At 36.1% G+C, this 23444-nt stretch overlaps 2 protein-coding genes across 4 annotated transcripts in view; both read right to left on the bottom strand.

Annotated features, from left to right (window-relative positions):
• The window catches only part of mamdc2a (MAM domain containing 2a), a 52924-nt gene extending 34630 nt beyond the window's left edge, over window positions 1-18294 (bottom strand). Inside the window, exons 1-6 of the mRNA XM_061981032.1 lie at window positions 18044-18294; window positions 17842-17967; window positions 9549-9665; window positions 8001-8128; window positions 6489-6573; window positions 5635-5772 (exon numbers count right to left, since the gene is read on the bottom strand). Of these exons, the coding sequence (XP_061837016.1) occupies window positions 5635-5772; window positions 6489-6573; window positions 8001-8128; window positions 9549-9665; window positions 17842-17967; window positions 18044-18071 (622 nt within the window). The 5' untranslated portion in view covers window positions 18072-18294. The remainder of the gene's footprint in view (window positions 1-5634; window positions 5773-6488; window positions 6574-8000; window positions 8129-9548; window positions 9666-17841; window positions 17968-18043) is intronic.
• Window positions 18295-21360: 3066 nt separating this feature from the next.
• Window positions 21361-23444, bottom strand: part of pias2 (protein inhibitor of activated STAT, 2) — a 28950-nt gene continuing 26866 nt past the window's right edge. For all 3 annotated transcript variants that reach the window (XM_061980473.1, XM_061980472.1, XM_061980474.1), the window contains one exon: window positions 21361-21652. In XM_061980473.1, the coding sequence (XP_061836457.1) occupies window positions 21434-21652 (219 nt within the window). In that variant the 3' untranslated portion in view covers window positions 21361-21433. The remainder of the gene's footprint in view (window positions 21653-23444) is intronic.

Raw genomic sequence — 23444 nt, 5'->3', positions numbered from 1 at the left:
CATATTGTTTCTTCAACTTAAAAATAGCTGACCGTTTTTTTCCCCCTTCTCTGGGATTATATTCCCAGTTTTGATCTCGGACGTCTGGTGATTTATAGCACATAAGAATATTCTATTACTGTTAAGCAAACTATGAACAATAAAACACGCCAAAACATGTGTCCTTTGTCATAGCTACACGTATGACAAAAAAACGCGTGAAAATTAGTGGTATTCAGTGAGGTAAAATGAATTAAATGCGCTGACAGTTCATTGCTCCCGCCAAATGAATTGCACTGAGTGGAGCGGATCACCACTCCAAGATGGCGGCCCCGCGTCTCGTCAGCGCCAGTAGGCAGTAGCGCTCCATGCTGCATCTACTTATAAGATGTCTATGGCTCAGGGTACATGTAGTGTCCTGCATGGGGGACACGTTTCACTGTCACACCCTCATCTACTCTCATTTTGTAGTACTTCCTGTGTCTTTACTTCCTGGAAGTGCTTGGCGTACATGTAGTGTCCTGCATGGGGGACACATTTCACTGTCACACACTCATCTACTCTTATTTTGTAGTACTTACACACTTGAGAGTATATGTAAGTAGTATATAGAGTATTGATACTTGTGTAGTACTATGTAGAGAGTATATGTAAGTAGTACATAGGGTAGTGATACCTGTGTAGTACTATGTAGAGAGTATATATATGTAAGTAGTACATAGAGTAGTGATACATGTGTAGTACTATGTAGAGAGTATATGTAAGTAATACATAGGGTAGTGATACCTGTGTAGTACTATGTAGAGAGTGTATATAGAGTAGTGATACCTGTGTAGCACTATGTAGAGAGTGTATATATGTAAGTAGTACATAGAGTAGTAATACCTGTGTAGTACTATGTAGAGAGTATATGTAAGTAGAACATAGGGTATTGATACCTGTGTAGTGCTACAGTATGTAGAGAGTATATATATGTAAGTAGTACATAGAGTAGTGATACCAGTGTAGTACTATGTAGAGAGTATATATATGTAAGTAGTACATAGAGTAGTGATACCTGTGTGGTACTATGTAGATAGTATATGTAAGTAGTACATAGGGTAGTGATACCTGTGTAGTACTATGTAGAGAGTATATGTAAGTAGAACATAGGGTATTGATACCAGTGTAGTACTATGTAGAGAGTATATATATATGTAAGTAGTACATAGACTAGTGATACCTGTGTAGTACTATGTAGATAGTATATGTAAGTAGTACATAGAGTAGTGATACCTGTGTAGTACTATGTAGAGAGTATATAAATGTAAGTAGTACATAGAGTAGTGATACCTGTGTAGTATTATGTAGAGAGTATATATATATATATATATATATATATATATATATATATATATATATATATATATATGTCTTAATAAGGTTATCCAAAAAATAGTGCTCGATACCGTAGTAGAGCGCAATATATGTATGTGTGGGGGAAAAAAATCACAAGACTATTTCATCTCTACAGGCCTGTTTCATGAGGGGGGGTACCCTCAATCGTCAGGAGATTTTAATGGGAGCATTCGCATACCATGGTTTATATAGGGCACAGAGTGGGTGGGTACAGGCTGGCCTAGGGGCGTGGTGATTGGCTCATGTGTTACCTAGGAGGTGTTTCCGTCTATGGCGGCATGTTGTTACAATTTCGCTGCGCTTGTTGAGGGATGACAGGTCTGGACGGTAAATAATAAACAGTTTCTCTTTCAAGCATAGGTTGCATCTTTTATTACCACTATTGTAAGGTGTGCTGGATGCAAGAATTTGCCATGTTATTGAATATTCAACATTATTGTCTTTGAGGTCCCAAATGTGTTTGCTGAGTTCTGTGGTATTTCGCAGGTTTTTGTTCCTGAAAGAAGCCTTGTGGTTGTTCCATCTGGTTTTGAATTCACCCTCGGTTAATCCTACATATGTGTCGGATGTGTTAATGTCCTTGCGTATTACCTTAGATTGGTAGACAACTGATGTTTGTAAGCATCCCCCGTTGAGGGGGCAATCAGGTTTCTTTCGACAGTTACATGCTTTGTTGGTTTTGGAGTCGTTCTGACTGGGGGTCGACGGCTCATTTGCAATTGTTTTGTTGTGGTTTGAGATGATTTGTCGTATATTGTTCATGCAGCTGTAGCTCAATTTGATGTTGTTCTTGTTGAATACTTTTCTTAGGTTGTTGTCTTTGGGAAAGTGTTTGTCAATCAGATTGAGGAATTTGTGTCCAATGTTCGTTGAGACGTTTTTGCTGTATGGGGGGTTGTACCAGATGATGCCGTTTCGTTTTCTGTTCTTTTTTGGCTGGTTTCCTGGCGTGGGTTCATAGGTGAGGGTGAAATTGTATCCGCTTTCATCAAGGGCTTTTTGGTACGGGGGGGGTTGCTTGGTCAAATTCAGCTTTGCTAGATGACAGCATCGATAGCCTTTTATTGATTCCGGTAGGTATTCTTTTCGTGGTGGTGGGTGGATGGTTGCTGTCATGGTGCACGTATTGGAGTGTTGTGTTGGGTTTCGTGAATGGTTGGTAGCTGTTATTTCTCAGGTTGAAAGTGACGTCAAGGAAGTTGACGGTTTGCTTGTTGGCTTCAATCGTGATCCGTAGACCGTTCTCTTTGAAAATTTGGCATATGCGCTTCTTGGTATTCTCGCTGCTCCTTGGCGAGGCGCGACACACTGCCAGTCCGTCATCACGGTAAATACCAAGGTTCAGATTGAGGCTAGCGAGCTGGGAGAGGAGGAAACTCCCAACGAGTTCACACGTTTCTGCTCCGTCAAAACTTCCCATAGTGACGTCAAATGTTGCATTGTTCTTTTTTTGCCATGGTGTATTGTTGTGGATGAGAATGGAGTTTTTTGCGTGGATGATGATGTTTCTTTCGTTGCCTGTGATTGAGTCGTAGTCTGAGGCGAAGTCTAGTGCTTGAGTCAGTAGGTCTTGCGTGATGGAAGGGTAAAATTCCTCGATATCAAAGGAGATAAAGTTGTGCTGTTGTTTGTCTTGGATGTTGTTGAACCATTTGATTACTGCTGCTGTATTTCTCCATTGGTTGAGTGGTGTTTTGTCCTTGATTTTTGTGTTGACTCTGTCCAGGATTATTTTGCTGATTTTTCCTATTTCAGATTTAGTTGGGTTTATTAGTCGGCATGTTGGGTTATTTGCGAAGTTGGGTTTGTGATCCTTCATATATATATATATATATATATATATATATATATATATATATATATATATATATAAGTAGTACATAGAGTAGTGATCAGAGGTGGGTAGAGTAGCCAGAAATTGTACTCCAGTAAGAGTACTGTTACTTTAGAGATTTATTACTCAAGTAAAAGTAAGGAGTAGTCACCCAAATATTTACTTGAGTAAAAGTAAAAAGTATGTTGTGAAAAAACTACTCAAGTACTGAGTAACTGATGAGTAACATACACACACATATCATATATATCATATATATATATATATATATATATATATATATATATATATATATATACGGTACATACATACACACACACACACACACATACATATATATATATACATACACACACACACAGACATATATATATATATATATATATATAGACACACACATATATATATATACACACACACACACACACACACACACACACACACACACACATATATATATATATATATATATATATATATATATATATATATATATATATATATATATATACATACATTGATATATACAGTATATAATTTATATTTTTCATTTTGCCGTTTTTGTTTACATGTTAAATGTGTTTTAATGAATATACATGCATGTTTAACACATATAGATTCCTTTCTTTCATGAAGACAAGAATATAAGTTGGTGTATTACCTGATTCTGATGACTTGCATTGATTGTAATCAGTAGTGCTGATAACGTCCACGTTTTCAAATGGAGGAGAAAAAAAGTTCCTCCTTTCTGTCTAATACCACATGAAAGTGGTTGTTGTTTGGCATCTTATTTGTCCAGCTTCCATATTCGTTTTTATACACTTTACAAGAAATACTGAACTGAACTGAGCTGAACATTGGCGGCAAACTCCGTGGCTTGCTAGCTTGTTTGCGCTGGCTTTCGGAGACTCTTATTTTGAAAGCGCAGGCGCGATGGAGCGGCACTTTTATTGTGAAGACAGGAACTGTGCAGTCAGTCTTTAGGCTTTTGACGGGATGTACGGTTGAAATAAAAAAGGGTCTTTTTTCCTTCACACTTTTGATTGATTGATTGGAACTTTTATTAGTAGATTGCACAGTACAGTACATATTCCGTACAATTGACCACTAAATGGTAACACCCGAATAAGTTTTTCAACTTGTTTAAGTCAGGTCATGTGACCCCTGGCTCTGTTTGATTGGTCCAACGTCACCAGTGACTGCATCTGATTGGTGGAACGGAGTGAACGTCACCAGTGACTATATTTGTTGAAACGCAGGCACCATGAAGGTCTGTCTGACAGACCAAAACAAACAAAGCGTGCATTAACAGATCGATAAAAAATTAGTAGCGAGTAGCGAGCTGAATGTAGATTAAAGTAGCGGAGTAAAAGTAGCGTTTCTTCTCTATAAATATACTCAAGTAAAAGTATGTTGCATTAAAACTACTCTTAGAAGTACAATTTATCCCAAAAGTTACTCAAGTAGATGTAACGGAGTAAATGTAGCGCGTTACTACCCACCTCTGGTAGTGATACCTGTGTAGTACTATGTAGAGAGTATATAAATGTAAGTAGTACATAGAGTAATGATACCTATGTAGTATTATGTAGAGAATATATATATATATATATATATATATATATATATATATATATATATATATATGTAGTACATAGTGTAGTGATATCTGTGTAGTACTATTTAGGGAGTATGTATATATGTAAGTAGTACAAAGAGTAGTGATATCTGTGTAGTACTATGTAGAGAGTATATATATGTAAGTAGTACATAGAGTAGTGATACCTGTGTAGTACTATGTAGAGAGTATATATAAGTAATACATATAGTAGTGATGCCTGTGTATTACTATGTAAAGAGTATAAGTAGTACATAGAGTAGTCATACCTGTGTAGTACTATGTAGAGAGTATATGTAAGTAGTTCATAGAGTCGTGTTACCTGTGTGGTACTATGTAGAGTGTATATGTAAGTAGTACATAGCGTAGTGATAATTGTGTAGTACTATGTAGAGAGTATATGTAAGTTGTAAATAGCGTAGTGATAACTGTGTAGTACTATGTAGAGAGTATTATGTAAGCAGTGCATAGGGTAGTGATACCTGTGTAGTACTATGTAGAGAGTATATGTAAGTTGTAAATAGCGTAGTGATAACTGTGTAGTACTATGTAGAGAGTATTTTGTAAGTAGTACATAGGGTAGTGATACCTGTGTAGTACTATGTAGTGAGTATATGTAAGTAGTACATAGCGTAGTGATACATGTGTAGTACTATGTAGAGAGTATATGTAAGTAGAACAGAGTATTGATACCTGTGTAGTACTATTTAGAGAGTATATGTAAGTAGTACATAGAGTAGTTATACATGTGTAGTACTATGTAGTGAGTATATATATATGTAAGTAGTACATAGAGTAGTGATACCTTTGCGTTGACTTTGAGTGACATCTTCAAAGAGGTTGGTGTGTGGGTCAGGAGACAGAGTACCGCCAACATACCAGTTGATGTTTGGATTCCAGGTGTTACTGTAGCCACACAGGTGATGCTCCTCAAAGTCACACTCTAGAAGCACAATCATCTTACATTGATTATTGTATGTATGTATGTGTATGTATGCATGTAAGTATGTATGTAAGTATATTTATGTATGTAAGTATATGTAAGTATGTATGTCTGTATGTATGCATGTAAGTATGTATGTAAGTATGTTTATGTATGTATATTTATGTATGTAAGTATATGTAAGTATGTATGTATGTATGCATGTAAGTATGTACGGTATGTAAATATAGGTATGTATGTATATATATATGTATGCATGTAAGTATATGTATGTGTGTATATGTATGTATGTAAGTATATGTATGCATGTAAGTATGTAAGTATATGTATATATATATATATATATATATATATATATATATATATATATATATATATATGTATGCATGTAAGTATATGTATGTGTGTATATATATATGTATGTATGTATATGTATGCATGTAAGTATGTAAGTATATGTATGTATGTATATGTATGCATGTAAGTTTGTATATAGATAGAGGTGATGCTCCTCCAAGTGCCACTCCAGGAGCACAATCGTCTGACATTGATTATTGTATGTATGTATATATATATGTATGTATATGTATAATTATGTATGTATTATATGTATGCATGTAAGTATATGTAAGGATATATATATAGATAGAGGTGTTTTGTTCCTCATCCAGGTGGCAGGTGTTGATCATGAGATGATGAACTAAGACAAGAATTACCCAGACAGTAGCCAGGAACAATGTGGACTTCAAAGATGGACACGCTGTCACTTGAAGCAGCTCCTGCTTGTCCGTCCAACACAATCTGCACCACAAGCAACACACACGTGAACTTTACATCATGCATTTTAGTTATCTACATCTATACATCATTTCTATTAGCATCTACATCTATACATCATTTCTATTAGAATCTACATCTATACATCATTTATATTATCATCTACATCTATACATCATTTCTATCATCATCTACGGGAACCTACTCAGTGGCCTAGTGGTTAGAGTGTCCGTCCTGAGATCGGTAGGTTGGGAGTTCAAATCCCGGCCGAGTCATACCAAAGACTATAAAAATGGGACCCATTACCTCCCTGCTTGGCACTCAGCATCAAGGGTTGGAATTGGGGGTTAAATCACCAAAATGATTCCCGGGCGCAGCCACCGCTGCTGCCCACTGCTCCCCTCACCTCCCAGGGGGTGATCAAGGGTGATGGGTCAAATGCAGAGAATAATTTCGCCACACCTAGTGTGTGTGTGACAATCATTGGTACTTTAACTTTTTAACTTTAACTTTTACATTTATACATAATTTCTATTAGCATCTACATCTATACATAATTTCTATTAGCATCTACATCTATACATAATTTCTATTATCATCTACATCTATACAAAATGTATATTATCATCAACATCTATACATCATTTCTAATATCTACATCTATACATCATTTCATTTATTATCATCTCCATCTATACATCATTTCTATTAGCATCTACATCTATACATCATTTCATTTATTATCATCTACATCTATACATAATTTATATCATCATCTACATCTATACATCATTTCATTTATTATCATCTACATCTATACATCATTTTTATTTATCATCTACATCTATACATCATTTCATCTATACATCATTTCATTTATTATCATCTACATCTATACATCATTTCATCTATTATCTACATCTATACATCATTTAATTTATTATCATCTACATCTATACATCATTTCATCTATTATCATCTACATCTTTACATCATTTCATTTATTATCATCTACACATCATTTTTATTATCATCCACATCTATACATAATTTATATTATTATCATCTACATCTATACATCATTTCATACATCATCATCTACATCTATACATCATTTCATTTATTATCATCTACTGTACATCTATACATCATTTCATTCATTATCATCTACATCTATACATACTTTCTATTATCATCTACATCTATACATAATTTATATTATTATCATCTACATCTATGCATCATTTCATTTATTGCCATCTTCATCTATACATAATTTATATTATTATCATCATCTATGCATAATTTCTATCATCATCTACATCTATACATAATTTCATCTATCATCATCTACATCTATACATCATTTCATTTATCATCATCTACATCTATACATCATTTCATTTCAAATGGTTTGAGTGTGTGTAGTATTGTAGTACTACTAGGAGTACCTGGTAGTGGACTGTGTTGTTGGGCAGGTCTACACTGGCAATCAGCCAGCTGTCAGATGATTGGTTGCTGCTCCAAAGTGTGGAATCAAAGTGCGCCCCTTGTGGCCGAAGATGGAGCTGCAAGGAACCTTGGAAAGATCCATGGAGACGATAAGAAAGAGCGGCGCATACATAAATGTTTCATTCATGATATGTACATGTTTCATTCATGATATGTAAATGTTTCACACGTTCCATACATGATACATACACGTTTCACACATGTTTCATACATGATACATACATGTTTCATACATGTTTCACACATGTTTCATACATGATACATACATGTTTCACACATGTTTCACACATGATACATACATGTTTCATTCATGATATGTAAATGTTTCACACATGTTTCATACATGATACATACATGTTTCATACATGTTTCACACATGAAACATACATGTTTCACACATGATACATACATGTTTCATTCATAATATGTAAACGTTTCACACATGATACATACGTGTTTCACACATGATACATATCTGTTTCACACATGATACATACATGTTTCATTCATGATATGTAATTGTTTCACACATATGTAAATGTTTCACACATGATACATACATGTTTCACACATGAAACATACATGTTTCACACATGATACATACATGTTTCATTCATAATATGTAAACGTTTCACACATGATACATACGTGTTTCACACATGATACATATCTGTTTCACACATGATACATACATGTTTCATTCATGATATGTAATTGTTTCACACATATGTAAATGTTTCACACATGATACATACATGTTTCACACATGATACATACATGTTTCACACATGATACATACATGATACATACGTGTTTCATACATGTTTCATACATGGTACATACATGTTTCATACATGATACATACATGTTTCATACATGATACATACATGTTTCATACATGATACATACATGTTTCATACATGATACATACATGTTTCATACATGATACGTACATGTTTCATACATGATACCTAAATGTTTCACACATGATATATAAATGTTTTAACACATGATACATAGATGTTTCACACATGATACATAAATGTTTCACATATGATACATAAATGTTTCATACATGATAAATGTTTCACACATGATACATACATGTTTCACACAACATACATAAACGTCTCACATGATACATAAATGTTTCATACATGATATATACATGTTTCACACATGATACGTAAATGTTTCATACATGATACATACATGTTTCACATACATAAGTGTTTCATGTGTGTTTCACAAATATTTTGTGAGGGCTCTTATGTTTCATGAATATATGTTGTATTGAGTTATGTTTAATAAATGTATGGTATATTGAGTTATGTTTAATAAATGTATGTTATATTGAGTTATGTTTAATAAATGTATGTTATATTGAGTTATGTTTAATAAATATGTTATATTGAGTTATGTTTAATAAATGTATGTTATATTGAGTTATTTTTAATCAAAGTACAGCATATCTATGTTTTATGAACCTTGTCCAAGGATCTGGTAGACCATCCTGACACAGGTCCAGTGGTGCTGGTCCAAGAGTGGACTGACAAGAACAGCCTTTTGTCCTCCTCCTAAAGATTCCACTGTTATTAAATGTCCTGCAGAGACAAGATGAAGACATATATTCATGTTGACAGTGTGCATCATCAAGACAAGCAGCATCCATAAAGATGGGAGAAAAAAATTGAGCTCAGTCCAGAAAATCAAAATAGTTCATCAAATCAGGCAAATACTCCAAAAGTCTAATATGATCAAGTTAGATGTCATTATTGTTGGTCTGTGTCAGCGTTTAGTCAAGTTGAGAAGGAAAATGTTTGCTGACATAAACAATTTTTCTTTTGTTGCATTAGTCAGGACAACTGCTAAACTGCTAACATGTGTGTACATAATGATCAATGATTATGAACATTATGATCAATGATTATGAACATTATGATCAATGATTATGCACATTATGATAAATGGATATGAACATTACGATCAATGGTTATGAACATTATGGTCAATGATTATGCATATTACGATCAATGACTATGCACATTACGATCAATGGTTATGAACATTACGATCAATGGTTATGAACATTACGATCAATGATTACGAACATATGATCAATGGTTATGCACATTATGATCAATGATTATGCACATTATGATCAATGATCATGAACATTATAATCAAAGATTATGAACATTATGATCTATGATTATGAACATTATGATCAATGGTTATGAACATTATGATCAATGATTATGAACATTATGATCAATGATTATGCACATTATGATAAATGGTTATGAAAATTACTATCAATGGTTATGAACATTACGGTCAATGGTTATGAACATTACGATCAATGATTATTTATGCACATTATGATCGATGGTTATGAACATTACGATCAATGATTATGAACATTATGATCAATGATTATGAACATTATGATCAATAATTATGAACATTATGATCAATGGTTATGCACATTAGGACCAATGATTATGCACATTATGATCAATGATTATGAACATTATAATAAATAATTATGAACATTATGATGTATGATTATGAACATGATTAATGGTAATGAACATTATGATAAATGATTATGAACATTATGATAAATGATTATGAACATTATGATCAATGTTTATGCACATTATGAGCAATGATTATGAACATTGTGATCAATGATTATGAACATTATGATCTATGATTATGCACATTATGATAAATGGTTATGAAAATTACTATCAATGGTTATGAACATTACGGTAAATGGTTATGAACATTACGATCAATGATTATTTATGCACATTATGATCGATGGTTATGAACATTACGATCAATGATTATGAACATTATGATCAATGATTATGAACATTATGATCAATAATTATGAACATTATGATCAATGGTTATGCACATTAGGACCAATGATTATGCACATTATGATCAATGATTATGAACATTATAATAAATAATTATGAACATTATGATGTATGATTATGAACATGATTAATGGTAATGAACATTATGATAAATGATTATGAACATTATGATAAATGATTATGAACATTATGATCAATGTTTATGCACATTATGAGCAATGATTATGAACATTGTGATCAATGATTATGAACATTATGATCTATGATTATGCACATTATGATCAATGGTTATGAACATTATGATTAATGATTATGAACATTATGATCAATGGTTATGAACATTATGATCAATGATTATGAACATTATGATCAATGGTTATGAACATTATGGTCAATGTTTATGCACATTATGAGCAATGATTATGAACATTGTGATCAATGATTATGAACATTATGATCTATGATTATGCACATTATGATCAATGGTTATGAACATTATGATTAATGATTATGAACATTATGATCAATGGTTATGAACATTATGATCAATGGTTATGCACATTATGATCAATTAATATGAACATTATGATCAATGGTTATGAACATTAAGGAATGTCCCCGTCGTAAAAGTTGAAGGGCTGCGACATCTTAGTGATGAGAAAGAAGACAAACATAAACAACACACAGCAAAGGTGAAGTACACATATCTATAAACACATACATATTAGACATTAGACAAACTTTATTCATCCACAAGGGAAATTGTTCCACACAGTAGCTCAGTTACAAAGGATCAAAAGTGTAAGGATGGAAAGGATAATGCAGGTATAAAGTAGACTAAAAATGTACCACATTGCAATATAAAATATAACATATGTAATTTTTACATATTATATATACAGCATGATGTATACTGATATATTATATTATTATATTATATTATTTTAATAATATATAAAATATATAACAATTACCATGTACAATACTACGACTTGTCCAGGGTGTACACCGCCTTCCGCCTGAATGCAGCTGAGATAGGCTCCAGCATTTCCACCATTCTTCCAAAAGCGCATTGGTGAGTTTTCACACACTGATGATGGTGGAGAAGGCCTGGCTCTCAGTCTCCGTTCTAATTCATCCCAAAGGTGTTCTATCGGGTTCAGGTCAGGACTCTGTGCAGGCCAGTCAAGTTCATCCACACCAGACTCTGTCATCCATGTCTTTATGGACTTTGCTTTGTGCACTGGTGGACAGTCATGTTGGAAGAGGAAGGGGCCCGCTCTAAACTGTTCCCACTGGGAAATGTTTTGGTATCCTGGAACATTCAAAGCCCAACTCCTGAAAAACAACCTCACACCATAGTTCCTCCTCCACCAAATTTCACACTCGGCACAATGCAGTACGAAATGTAGCGTTCTCCTGGCCACCTCCAAACCCAGACTCGTCCATCAGATTGCCAGATGGAAAAGCGTGATTCATCATTCCAGAGAATGTGCTTTACACCACTGCATCCGACGCTTTGCATTGGACTTGGTGATGTATGGCTTAGATGCAGCTGCCCGGCCATAGAAACCCATTCCATGAAGCTCTCTGCTACTGTACGTGGGCTAACTGGAAGGTCACATGAAGTTCGGAGCTCTGTAGTAACTGAGTCGGCGACCTCTTTGCACTATGCGCTTCAGCATCCGCTGACCCCTCTCTGTCAGTTTACGTGGCCTACCACTTGGTGGCTGAATTGCTGTTGTTCCCAAACTCTTCCATTTTCTTATAATAAAGCCGACAGTTGACGTAGGAATATTTAGGAGCGAGGAAATTTCACGACTGGATTTGTGGCACAGGTGGCATCCTATGACAGTTCCACGCTGGAAATCACTGAGAGCGGCCCATTCTTTCACAAATGTTTGTAGTGCTGGATTTTATACATCTGTGGCCGGGCCAAGTGATTAGGACACCGGATTCTCATCATTTAGATGGGTGGCCAAATACTTTTGGCAATATCGTGTGTGTGTGTGTATATATATATATATATATATATATATATATAAATCAATCCGTATACATATATATACATGTATAAATATATATACACATCTACACACACACACACACACACGCACGCACGCACGCACGCACGCACGCACGCACGCACGCACGCACGCACGCACGCACGCACGCACGCACGCACGCACGCACACACACACACGATATTGGATTAAGAATCATCAGGTAAGGATATTTTCATATCAAAGTAACTTTATGCATTGTTGTAATTTCCTCAAAGAATCCAAGAAGTCATGTCAGTGAGTGTATTTCATGACAGACTGTACAGACTGAGGTCAAATAACCATGTTCATCCTTTTTTAACCACCAAATCCTCTGTGGCTTTTAAACTGGCTCTGTTTAATCAAGTTCAGACCAGGTTTCCATGGCAACCAAACAGCACCATCCTTTTACGAGCTTTTTTATTGACTGACTTTGTGTTTAGCAACCGTCACTAAGGATGTCAGCACTTCCTGCTTTGTGGTCCTCACACACTACACTTCTCTCTCTCACACGCACACACACACACATGTCAGTCACATGTGTCAGTCACATGTCACACACATGTCAGTCACATGTCACACGCATGTCAGTCACATGTCACACATGTCAGTCACATGTCGCACACATGTCAGTCACATGTCAGTCACATGTCAGTCACATGTCAGACACATGTCAGACACGTGTAGCACACATGTCACACCACATGTCAGAAACATGTCACACACATGTCAATCACATGTCAGAAACATGTTGCACACATGTCGGACAACTTTCAGTCACATGTCGCACACATGTCAGTCACATGTCGCACACATGTCGCACACATGTCAGACACATGTCAGTCATATGTCGCACATATGTCGCACGCATGTCAGTCACATGTCACACATATGTCAGTCACTTGTCGCACACATGTCAGTCACATGTCAGTCACATGTCAGACACATGTCAGACACATGTAGCACACATGTCGCACCACATGTCAGAAACATGTCAAACACATGTCAGTCACATGTCGCACACATGTCAGTCACATGTCACACACATGTCAGTCACATGTCGGACACATGTCAGTCACATTTCGCACATATGTCAGTCACTTGTCGCACACATGTCAGTCACATGTCGCACACATGGCAGTCATATGTTACACACATGTCAGTCACATGTCAGACACATGTCAGACGTATGTCAGTCACATGTCGCACACACGTCAGATACATGTCGCACAAATGTCAGTCACATGTCGCACACGTCAGTCACATGTCGCACACATGTCAAACACATGTCATGTCGTACACATGTCAAACACATGTCGCACACATGTCATGTCGCACACATGTCAGTCACGTCGCACACATGTCAGACACATGTCGCACACATGTCAGTCACATGTCAGACACATGTCAGACACATGTCAGACACATGTCGCACACGTCGCACGCATGTCAGTCACATTTCGCACATATGTCAATCACTTGTCGCACACATGTCAGTCACATGTCGCACACATGTCAGTCACATGTCAGTAACATGTAGCACGCTTGTCAGTCACATGTCGCACACACGCCAGTCACATGTCGCACACACGCCAGTCACATGTCGCACACACGTCAGTCACATGTCGCACACATGTCAGTCACATGTCGCACACACGTCAGACACATGTCGCACACACGTCAGACACATGTCGCACACATGTCAGTCACATGTCGCACACATGTCAGACATGTCGCACACATGTCACAAACATGTCGCACACATGTCAGTCACATGTCGCACACATGTCAGACATATGTCGCACACATGTCACAAACATGTCGCACACATGTCAGTCACATGTCGCACACATGTCAGACATATGTCGCACACATGTCAGTCACATGTCGCACACATGTCAGTCACATGTCGCACACATGTCAGTCACATGTCGCACACATGTCAGTCACATGTCGCACACATGTCAGTCACATGTCGCACACATGTCAGTCACATAGTCACATGTCAGACAGACATGTCACAAACATGTCAGTCCCATGTCACACACATGTCAGACACATCAGTCACATGTCGCACACATGTCAGTCACTTGTCAGTTACATGTCACACACACACACACGTCAGACACATGTTTCACATATGTCAGTCACATGTTAGACTTACAATCTACCTTCTTCAATTCAATTTACATTTAACACATTACAAGTGTTAAGAATATTTCACTATAAACACAAATTACTTATTTGTAGTATTTAGTATTTGAATGTATTTTGATGACATTACTTACTATGAACTAATAGTATGACTAATTATTAGCAGTATTTACAAGTATTTGATGACATACTAGTACGACTAACTATTAGTAGTATTTACAAGTATTTGATGACAAACTAGTATGACTAATTATTATTAGTATTTACAAGTATATGATGACATACTAGTATGACTGATTATTAGTAAGTTAAGTAAAAGTTAAAGTACTAATGATTGTCACCAGGTGTGGTGAAATTTGTCCTCTGCATTTGACCCATCTCCTTGTTCGCCCCCTGGGAGGTGAGGGAGCAGTGGGCAGCAGCGGTGGCCGCGCCCAGGAATCATTTTGGTGATTTAACCCCCAATTCTAACCCTTGATGCAGAGTGCCAAGCAGGGAGGTAATGGCTCCCATTTTTATAGTCTTTGGTATGACTCGGCCAGGGTTTGCACTCACAACCTACCGATCTCAGGGCGGACACTCTAACCACTAGGACATACTAGTATGACTAATTATTGGTAGTATTTAAAAATATTTCACGACATAATAGTATGACTAAATATTAGCAGTATTTAAAAGTATTTGATGACATAATACGACTAATTATTAGCAGTATTTACAAGTATTTAATGACATACTAGTGTGACTAATTAGTAGTATTTGCAAGTATTTGATGATATACTAGTATGACTAATTAGTAGTAGTATTTAAAGGTATTCATGACATACTAGTATAACTAATTATTAGTAGTATTTAAAAGTATTTGATGACATACTAGTATGACTAACTATTAGCAGTATTTAAAAGTATTTAATGACATACTAGTATGACTATTAGTAGTGTTTACAAGTATTTGATGACATAGTAGTATGACTAATTATTATTAGTATTTACAAGTATACTAGTATGTTTAATTATTAGTAGTATTTAAAAGTATTTGATGACATAGTATGACTAATTGTTAGCAGTATTTAAAAGTATTTGATGACATAATACGACTAATTATTAGCAGTATTTAAAAGTATTTAATGACATACTAGTATGACTATTAGTAGTATTTACAAGTATTTGATGACATACTAGCATGACTAATTATTAGTAGTATTTACAAGTATTTGATGACATACTAGTATGACTAATTAGTAGCAGTATTTAAAAGTATTTGATGACATAATACGACTTATTATTAGCAGTATTTACAAGTATTTGATGACATACTAGTATGACTAATTAGTAGTATTTACAAGTATTTGATGACATACTAGCATGACTAATTATTAGCAGTATTTAAAAGTATTTGATGACATAATACGACTTATTATTAGCAGTATTTACAAGTATTTAATGACATACTAGTATGACTATTAGTAGTGTTTACAAGTATTTGATGACATAGTAGTATGACTAATTATTAGTAGTATTTACAAGTATTTAATGACATACTAGTATGTTTAATTATTAGTAGTATTTAAAAGTATTTGATGACATAGTATGACTAATTGTCAGCAGTATATAAAAGTATTTGATGACATAATACGACTAATTATTAGCAGTATTTAAAAGTATTTAATGACATACTAGTATGACTATTAGTAGTATTTACAAGTATTTGATGACATACTAGCATGACTAATTATTAGTAGTATTTACAAGTATTTGATGACATACTAGTATGACTAATTAGTAGCAGTATTTAAAATTATTTGATGACATAATACGACTTATTATTAGCAGTATTTACAAGTATTTGATGACATACTAGTATGACTAATTAGTAGTATTTACAAGTATTTGATGACATACTAGCATGACTAATTATTAGCAGTATTTAAAAGTATTTGATGACATAATACGACTTATTATTAGCAGTATTTACAAGTATTTGATGACATACTAGTATGACTAATTAGTAGTATTTACAAGTATTTGATGACATACTAGTATAACTATTAGTAATATTTAAAAGTATTTGATGACATAATAGTATGACTAATTATTAGGAGTATTTAAAAGTATTTAATGACATACTAGTATGACTAATTATTAGCAGTATTTAAAAGTATTTGATGACATAATAGTATGACTAATTATTAGTAGTAATCAATGTATTTGATGACATACTAGTACAACTAAATATTAGTAGTATTTAAAAGTATATGATGACATAATAGTATGACTAATTATTAGTAGTAATCAATGTATTTGATGACATACTAGTACAACTAAATATTAGTAGTATTCAAAAGTATATGACATACTAGTATGACTAAATATTAGTAGTATTTAAAAGTATATGATGACATACTAGTACGACTAACTATTAGTAGTATTTAAAAGTATTTGATGACATACTAGTATGACTAATTATTAGTAGTATTTAAAAGTATTTGATGACATAATACGACTAATTATTAGCAGTATTTACAAGTATTTGATGACATACTAGTACGACTAATTATTAGTATTTACAAGTATTTGATGACATACTAGTATGACTACAAGTATTTTGATGATATTATTTGACTTCTTCTGTGCCTCTGATGGCACAAAAAAAAAAAACCCCGGAGGAAGTATTTTGCGCAGTACTCCACCTTGTTGATTGATGTTCCAGTTGTCATGCGGAGGTTGTGAAGTATATCCGCAGGTACTCCTGTCAAAAGTACAAGATCCAGGTAGTACTTCCTGCTGCGTCGGCAACATTTCTCTCAGCAGAAATACTGCAAATACACAAGAAAATCCTCATATTTCAGCGCGAGTACTGCAGTACTCATAGTAGTATTTGGGAGTACTTACCTTGCAGGGTCAAAAACGCCAACTTCATGGCTGCAGTCAATCCTTCACTCCTTGCAGTACTTCAAGTACTTTGCAAGTTTGTTTTTTTTAACGCGGAGAGCAAAGAAAGTGAAGAAAAGCGAAGGAAAGTGAGTCACGCGCGACAAACGTCACGGACGCGGAATGAAGAATACAAGTACAAGTTAGAGTACACAGACAAGTATGACAGCGAGTACAAGTACGAGTACAACTACAACTATGACTACAAGTATAAAAATATGAAAATATGAATAAAAATGTGAAAGAGTGCTGCCGTGGAGGGGAAAAAAATCCACGCCACGAAGATGACGATGAAAAACAAACAAAGAATACTGAAATTAACAAGTACAAATATTTTTGCCACATATATTTATGTTTATTTCCATGTATTTGTACGTCGCAGTAACACCACACTGCTGTTTGCTGCCGCTAGAGGGCAGCCTAACACACTTAGAGCGAGTACGGACTTTCAGGGTGGGTCCTAAACATGACGCTCTGTGGTCACGTGTTTTTTTTGACCAATCAGAGGGGATGGCCAGGCATCTCTTGACGGCCTCACCTTTTCTCCTCCAAACATATTGCTGGGTATTGTGGCCAAACAGCTCCATTTTTGTTTCATCTGACATCACATGGACAAAGAGAAGACCTTCTGGAGGAAAGTTCTGTGGTCAGATGAAACAAAAATGGAGATGTTTGGGCCACAATACCCAGCAATATGTTTGGAGTAAAAGGTGAGGCCTTTAATCCCAGGAACACCATGCCAACCATCAAGCATGGTGGTGGTAGTATTATGCTCTGGGCCTGTTTTGCTGCCAATGAAACTGGTGCTTTACAGAGAGTAAATGGGACAATGAAAAAGGAGGATTACCTCCAAATTCTTCAGGACAACGTAAAGTCATCAGCCCGGAGGTTGGGTCTTGAGCGCAGTTGGGTGTTCCAACAGGAAAATGACCCCAAACACACGTCAAAAAGTGGTAAAGGAATGGCTAAATCAGGCTAGAATTAAGGTTTAAGAATGGCATTCCCACGTGTGGACAATGCTGAAGAAACAAGTCCATGTCAGAAAACCAACAAATTTAGCTGAACTGCACCAATTTTGTCAAGAGGAGTGGTCAAAAATTCAAGCAGAAGCTTGTGGATGGCTACCAAAAGCGCCTTATTGCAGTGAAACTTGCCAAGGGACATGTAAACAAATATTAACAGTGCTGTATGTATACTTTTGACCCAGCAAATTCGCTCAAATTTTCAGTAGACCCATAATAAATTCATTAAAAAAAAAAACTTCACGAATGTTTTTTGTGACCAACATGTATGTGAACTCAAATCACTCCATCACAAAAAAATAAAAACTATTGGAAACTCAAGACAGCCATGACATTATGTTCTTTACAAGTGTATGTAAACTTTTGACCACGACTGTATGTCCTATTTATTATTGGATTGTACTGCTTTTATATGTATACATTTGTGTTTTTACTGAAATTGAATGACGTGTGAGAAAATAAGTAATACAATCGGGAAAAAAGTCTGAATAATTGACACTAAAAGTAAAATGTTTATTTCAAAATATGCATATGCTCATGGTTTTTGCTTCATTTAAAAAAGCATTAAAGACTAAAAGTATATTTAGTTGTATCACTGTACCCAAAATGTCCACCTTAAATTACTGCAATATCTTCTATAACATACATTAAAAAGCATGAATATATTACAGCTTTTATTTTGAAAGAGAAGTTAGTGTTTGCAGCAGATATGAATGTAGGACAATTTCCAGTACTAATACAAAAAAAAAAAAAATCATAACTATTATATTGTTGACCCAAATATAAGAACAATATTTTTCATGACAAAATAATTGTGTTTACAACTACAGTGCAATATTTCATTATCACTTTTACAGCTGTGTCCAAGTGTGTGAGTGACCGGAAGAAAAGCTCAGACTCCTGCAGGAATAATCTACATTGGCATTTGAAATTTCACGAGGACATTGTAAGTCATTTAGGACTTTCATTATGTACATAAAATGAAGGATTATTGCCGTCCCTAAAGTGTGTTATTATACTCCTATTTCAGAGGAGGTACATTCATAATGGAGGATGTCAAACACGTAAGCATGACATATAAAAGCTATTTTCTATGTGGAGAAAATCAAACGGTAGATGCATTTATGCATGCAGACGTGAGTATTCATCAATACAATCCATCATCATTCATAAGGAATATGGCCGAGAGCAAGGATTGACTGTTTTATGCTGAGACCAGGAAGAACAAGTTGACATAATAATGTATCAAAATCCCTTGTACAGTATTTGTTCAAAGTACACTTGGCAGTAGTACAAATGTTGCAATACAACATTCAAAATAACTTTTAGCACTATTTAGCAAATATTTGAGTTTGTCCAAAAATATTGGGACGGTGAGTTTACCTTTTTATTTTTTTAACTGTACACTGAAAACATTTGTCATCAAAATATGATTTTATTTCCAGAAATGTGGATGTGATACACATGACTTGTAAGATCATGTCTGATATGATTCATTATGAACTCATTAAAACCAACTCGACATGAATCAGAACTACTGTCAAGTTATTAAAACTACTCCCATTAAAAATGATAGGAAGTTATTTTTATTCTCATTAAAATTGACAGGAAGTTATTTTTATTCTCATTAAAATTGACAGGAAGTTATTTTTATTCTCATTAAGATTGACAGGAAGTTATATATTCGTATATATGTTATATTTTATATTGCTATATTTAGTCTATTTATTAAAATTGACAGGAAGTTATTTTTATTCTCATTAAAATTGACAGGAAGTTTTAATTATTCTCATTAAAATTGACAGGAAGTTTTAATTATTCTCATTAAAATTGATAGGAAGTTATTTTTATTCCCATTAAAATTGATAGGAAGTTATTTTTATTCTCATTCAAATTGATAGAAAGTTATAATAATTCTCATTAGAATTGACAGGAAGTTTTAATTATTCTCATTAAAATTGATAGGAAGTTATTACAATTATTTTCATTATAATTTATAGGAAGTTCTATTAACTTCCGTCATCCAAACTTTACGCTATTATTTTGTTGGGGTTGTACTTCCTGCGCCTTCAACAAATGCTAATTTTGCACAGCGTGTGCTCAAGAGAACTGAGGCAGTGCTGCAAGAGAGGTGGTTCAGACATGATTTAGTGATTGAAGCTGTACACGGACTACTCTACGTGTGTCTTTAGTAAATGATGGCATCAAAGATTAAAAAATATATCTTCTCACTGTTGCTCCGATAAGATGATGGAAAAAAAAAAAAAAAAGCTTTAGAAAAAGTTTGGTTTCAAAAAGAGTCCCCAGAAAAGAACGTTTGAGTAAAAAGTCAGTCTAGTGAAATAATGTCAGATATGCTGTTGTCAGCACTTTGTGTCACCGTGACAACGTGGGAGGAGTCATGGGAGGAGTCATGAATGGAGGCGGGGGTGCGAGCGCTGGCGTCGTAACGACTGCTGGAGGCCACCAGAGCGGCGCTGGTGCTGGGAGAAGACACGCTCTGCAAACTGCTGCTCAGGTTTTCTAGAAACATCTGTGGCCTGTAATGCTAACAACACATTTATTCATATTATTATTAATAGTATTCATAATATATTCATCACTGTCATTCTAATCTGTGGTCTGTAATGCTAACAACACATTTATTTATATTATTATTAATAGTATTCATAATATATTCATCACTGTCATTCCAATTTGTTAAGTTCAACCTTAAACATGAATAATGAGTACGATGTCAAGAGATGAGAAGGTCTGGTACAGGATGTGTCATGTGACCAAGACTCGCCTGTACAGGATGTGTCATGTGACCAAGACTCGCCTGTACAGGATGAGGTCATGTGACCAAGACTCGCCTGTACAGGGTGTGTCATGTGACCAAGACTCGCCTGTACAAGGTGTGTCAAGTGACCAAGACTCACCAGTCAAGGATGTGTCATGTGACCTGTACAGGGTGCGTCATGCGACCAAGACTCACCCGTACAGGGCGAGTCATGTGACCAAGACTCACCCGTACAGGGCGAGTCATGTGACCAAGACTCACCCGTACAGGGCGTGTCATGTGACCAAGAGTCACCTGTACAGGGCGTGTCATGTGACCAAGAGTCACCCGTACAGGGCGAGTCATGTGACCAAGACTCACCCGTACAGGGCGAGTCATGTGACCAAGACTCACCCGTACAGGGCGTGTCATGTGACCAAGAGTCACCCGTACAAGGCGAGTCATGTGACCAAAAGTCACCCGTACAGGGCGTGTCATGTGACCAAAAGTCTCCCGTCCAGAGCGAGTCATATGACCAAGAGTCACCCGTACAGGGCGAGTCATGTGACCAAGACTCACCCGTACAGGGCGAGTCATGTGACCAAGACTCACCCGTACAGGGCGTGTCATGTGACCAAGAGTCACCTGTACAGGGCGTGTCATGTGACCAAGAGTCACCCGTAAGGGCGTGTCATGTGACCAAGAGTCACCCGTACAGGGCGAGTCATGTGACCAAGAGTCACCCGTACAGGGTGTGTCATGTGACCAAGACTCACCCGTACAGGGCGAGTCACGTGAACAAGACTCGCCTGTACAAGATGTGTCATGTGACCAAGACTCACCTGTACAGGGTGTGTCATGTGACCAAGACTCACCTGTACAGGGTATGTCATGTGACCAAGACTCACCCGTACAGGGCGAGTCATGTGACCAAGACTCACCCGTACTGGGCGAGTCATGTGACCAAGACTCACCCGTACAGGGCGTGTCATGTGACCAAGAGTCACCCGCACAGGGCGAGTCATGTGACCAAGAGTAACCCGTCCAGGGCGTGTCATGTGACCAAGAGTCACCCGTATAGGGCGAGTCATGTGATCAAAAGTCACCCGTACAGGGCGAGTCATGTGACCATAAGTCACCCGTAAGGGCGTGTCGTGTGACCAAGAGTCACCCGTACAGGGCGAGTCATGTGACCAAGAGTCACCCGTACAGGGTGTGTCATGTGACCAAGACTCACCCGTACAGGGCGAGTCACGTGACCAAGACTCACCCGAACAAGATGTGTCATGGGACCAAGACTCACCTGTACAGGGTGTGTCATGTGACCAAGACTCACCTGTACAGGATGTGTCACGTGACCAAGAGTCACCCGTCCAGGGCGTGTCATGTGACCAAGAGTCACCCGTACAGGGCGAGTCATGTGATCAAAAGGCACCCGTACAGGGCGAGTCATGTGATCAAAAGTCACCCGTAAGGGCGTGTCATGTGACCAAGAGTCACCCGTACAGGGCGAGTCATGTGACCAAGAGTCACCCGTACAGGGCGAGTCATGTGACCAAGAGTCACCCGTACAGGGTGT

The sequence above is a fragment of the Nerophis lumbriciformis genome, linkage group LG20 (assembly GCF_033978685.3).
Source record: "Nerophis lumbriciformis linkage group LG20, RoL_Nlum_v2.1, whole genome shotgun sequence".
In the NCBI taxonomy this organism is placed as follows: domain Eukaryota; kingdom Metazoa; phylum Chordata; class Actinopteri; order Syngnathiformes; family Syngnathidae; genus Nerophis; species Nerophis lumbriciformis.
This window is presented reverse-complemented; position numbering and strand designations above follow the sequence as displayed.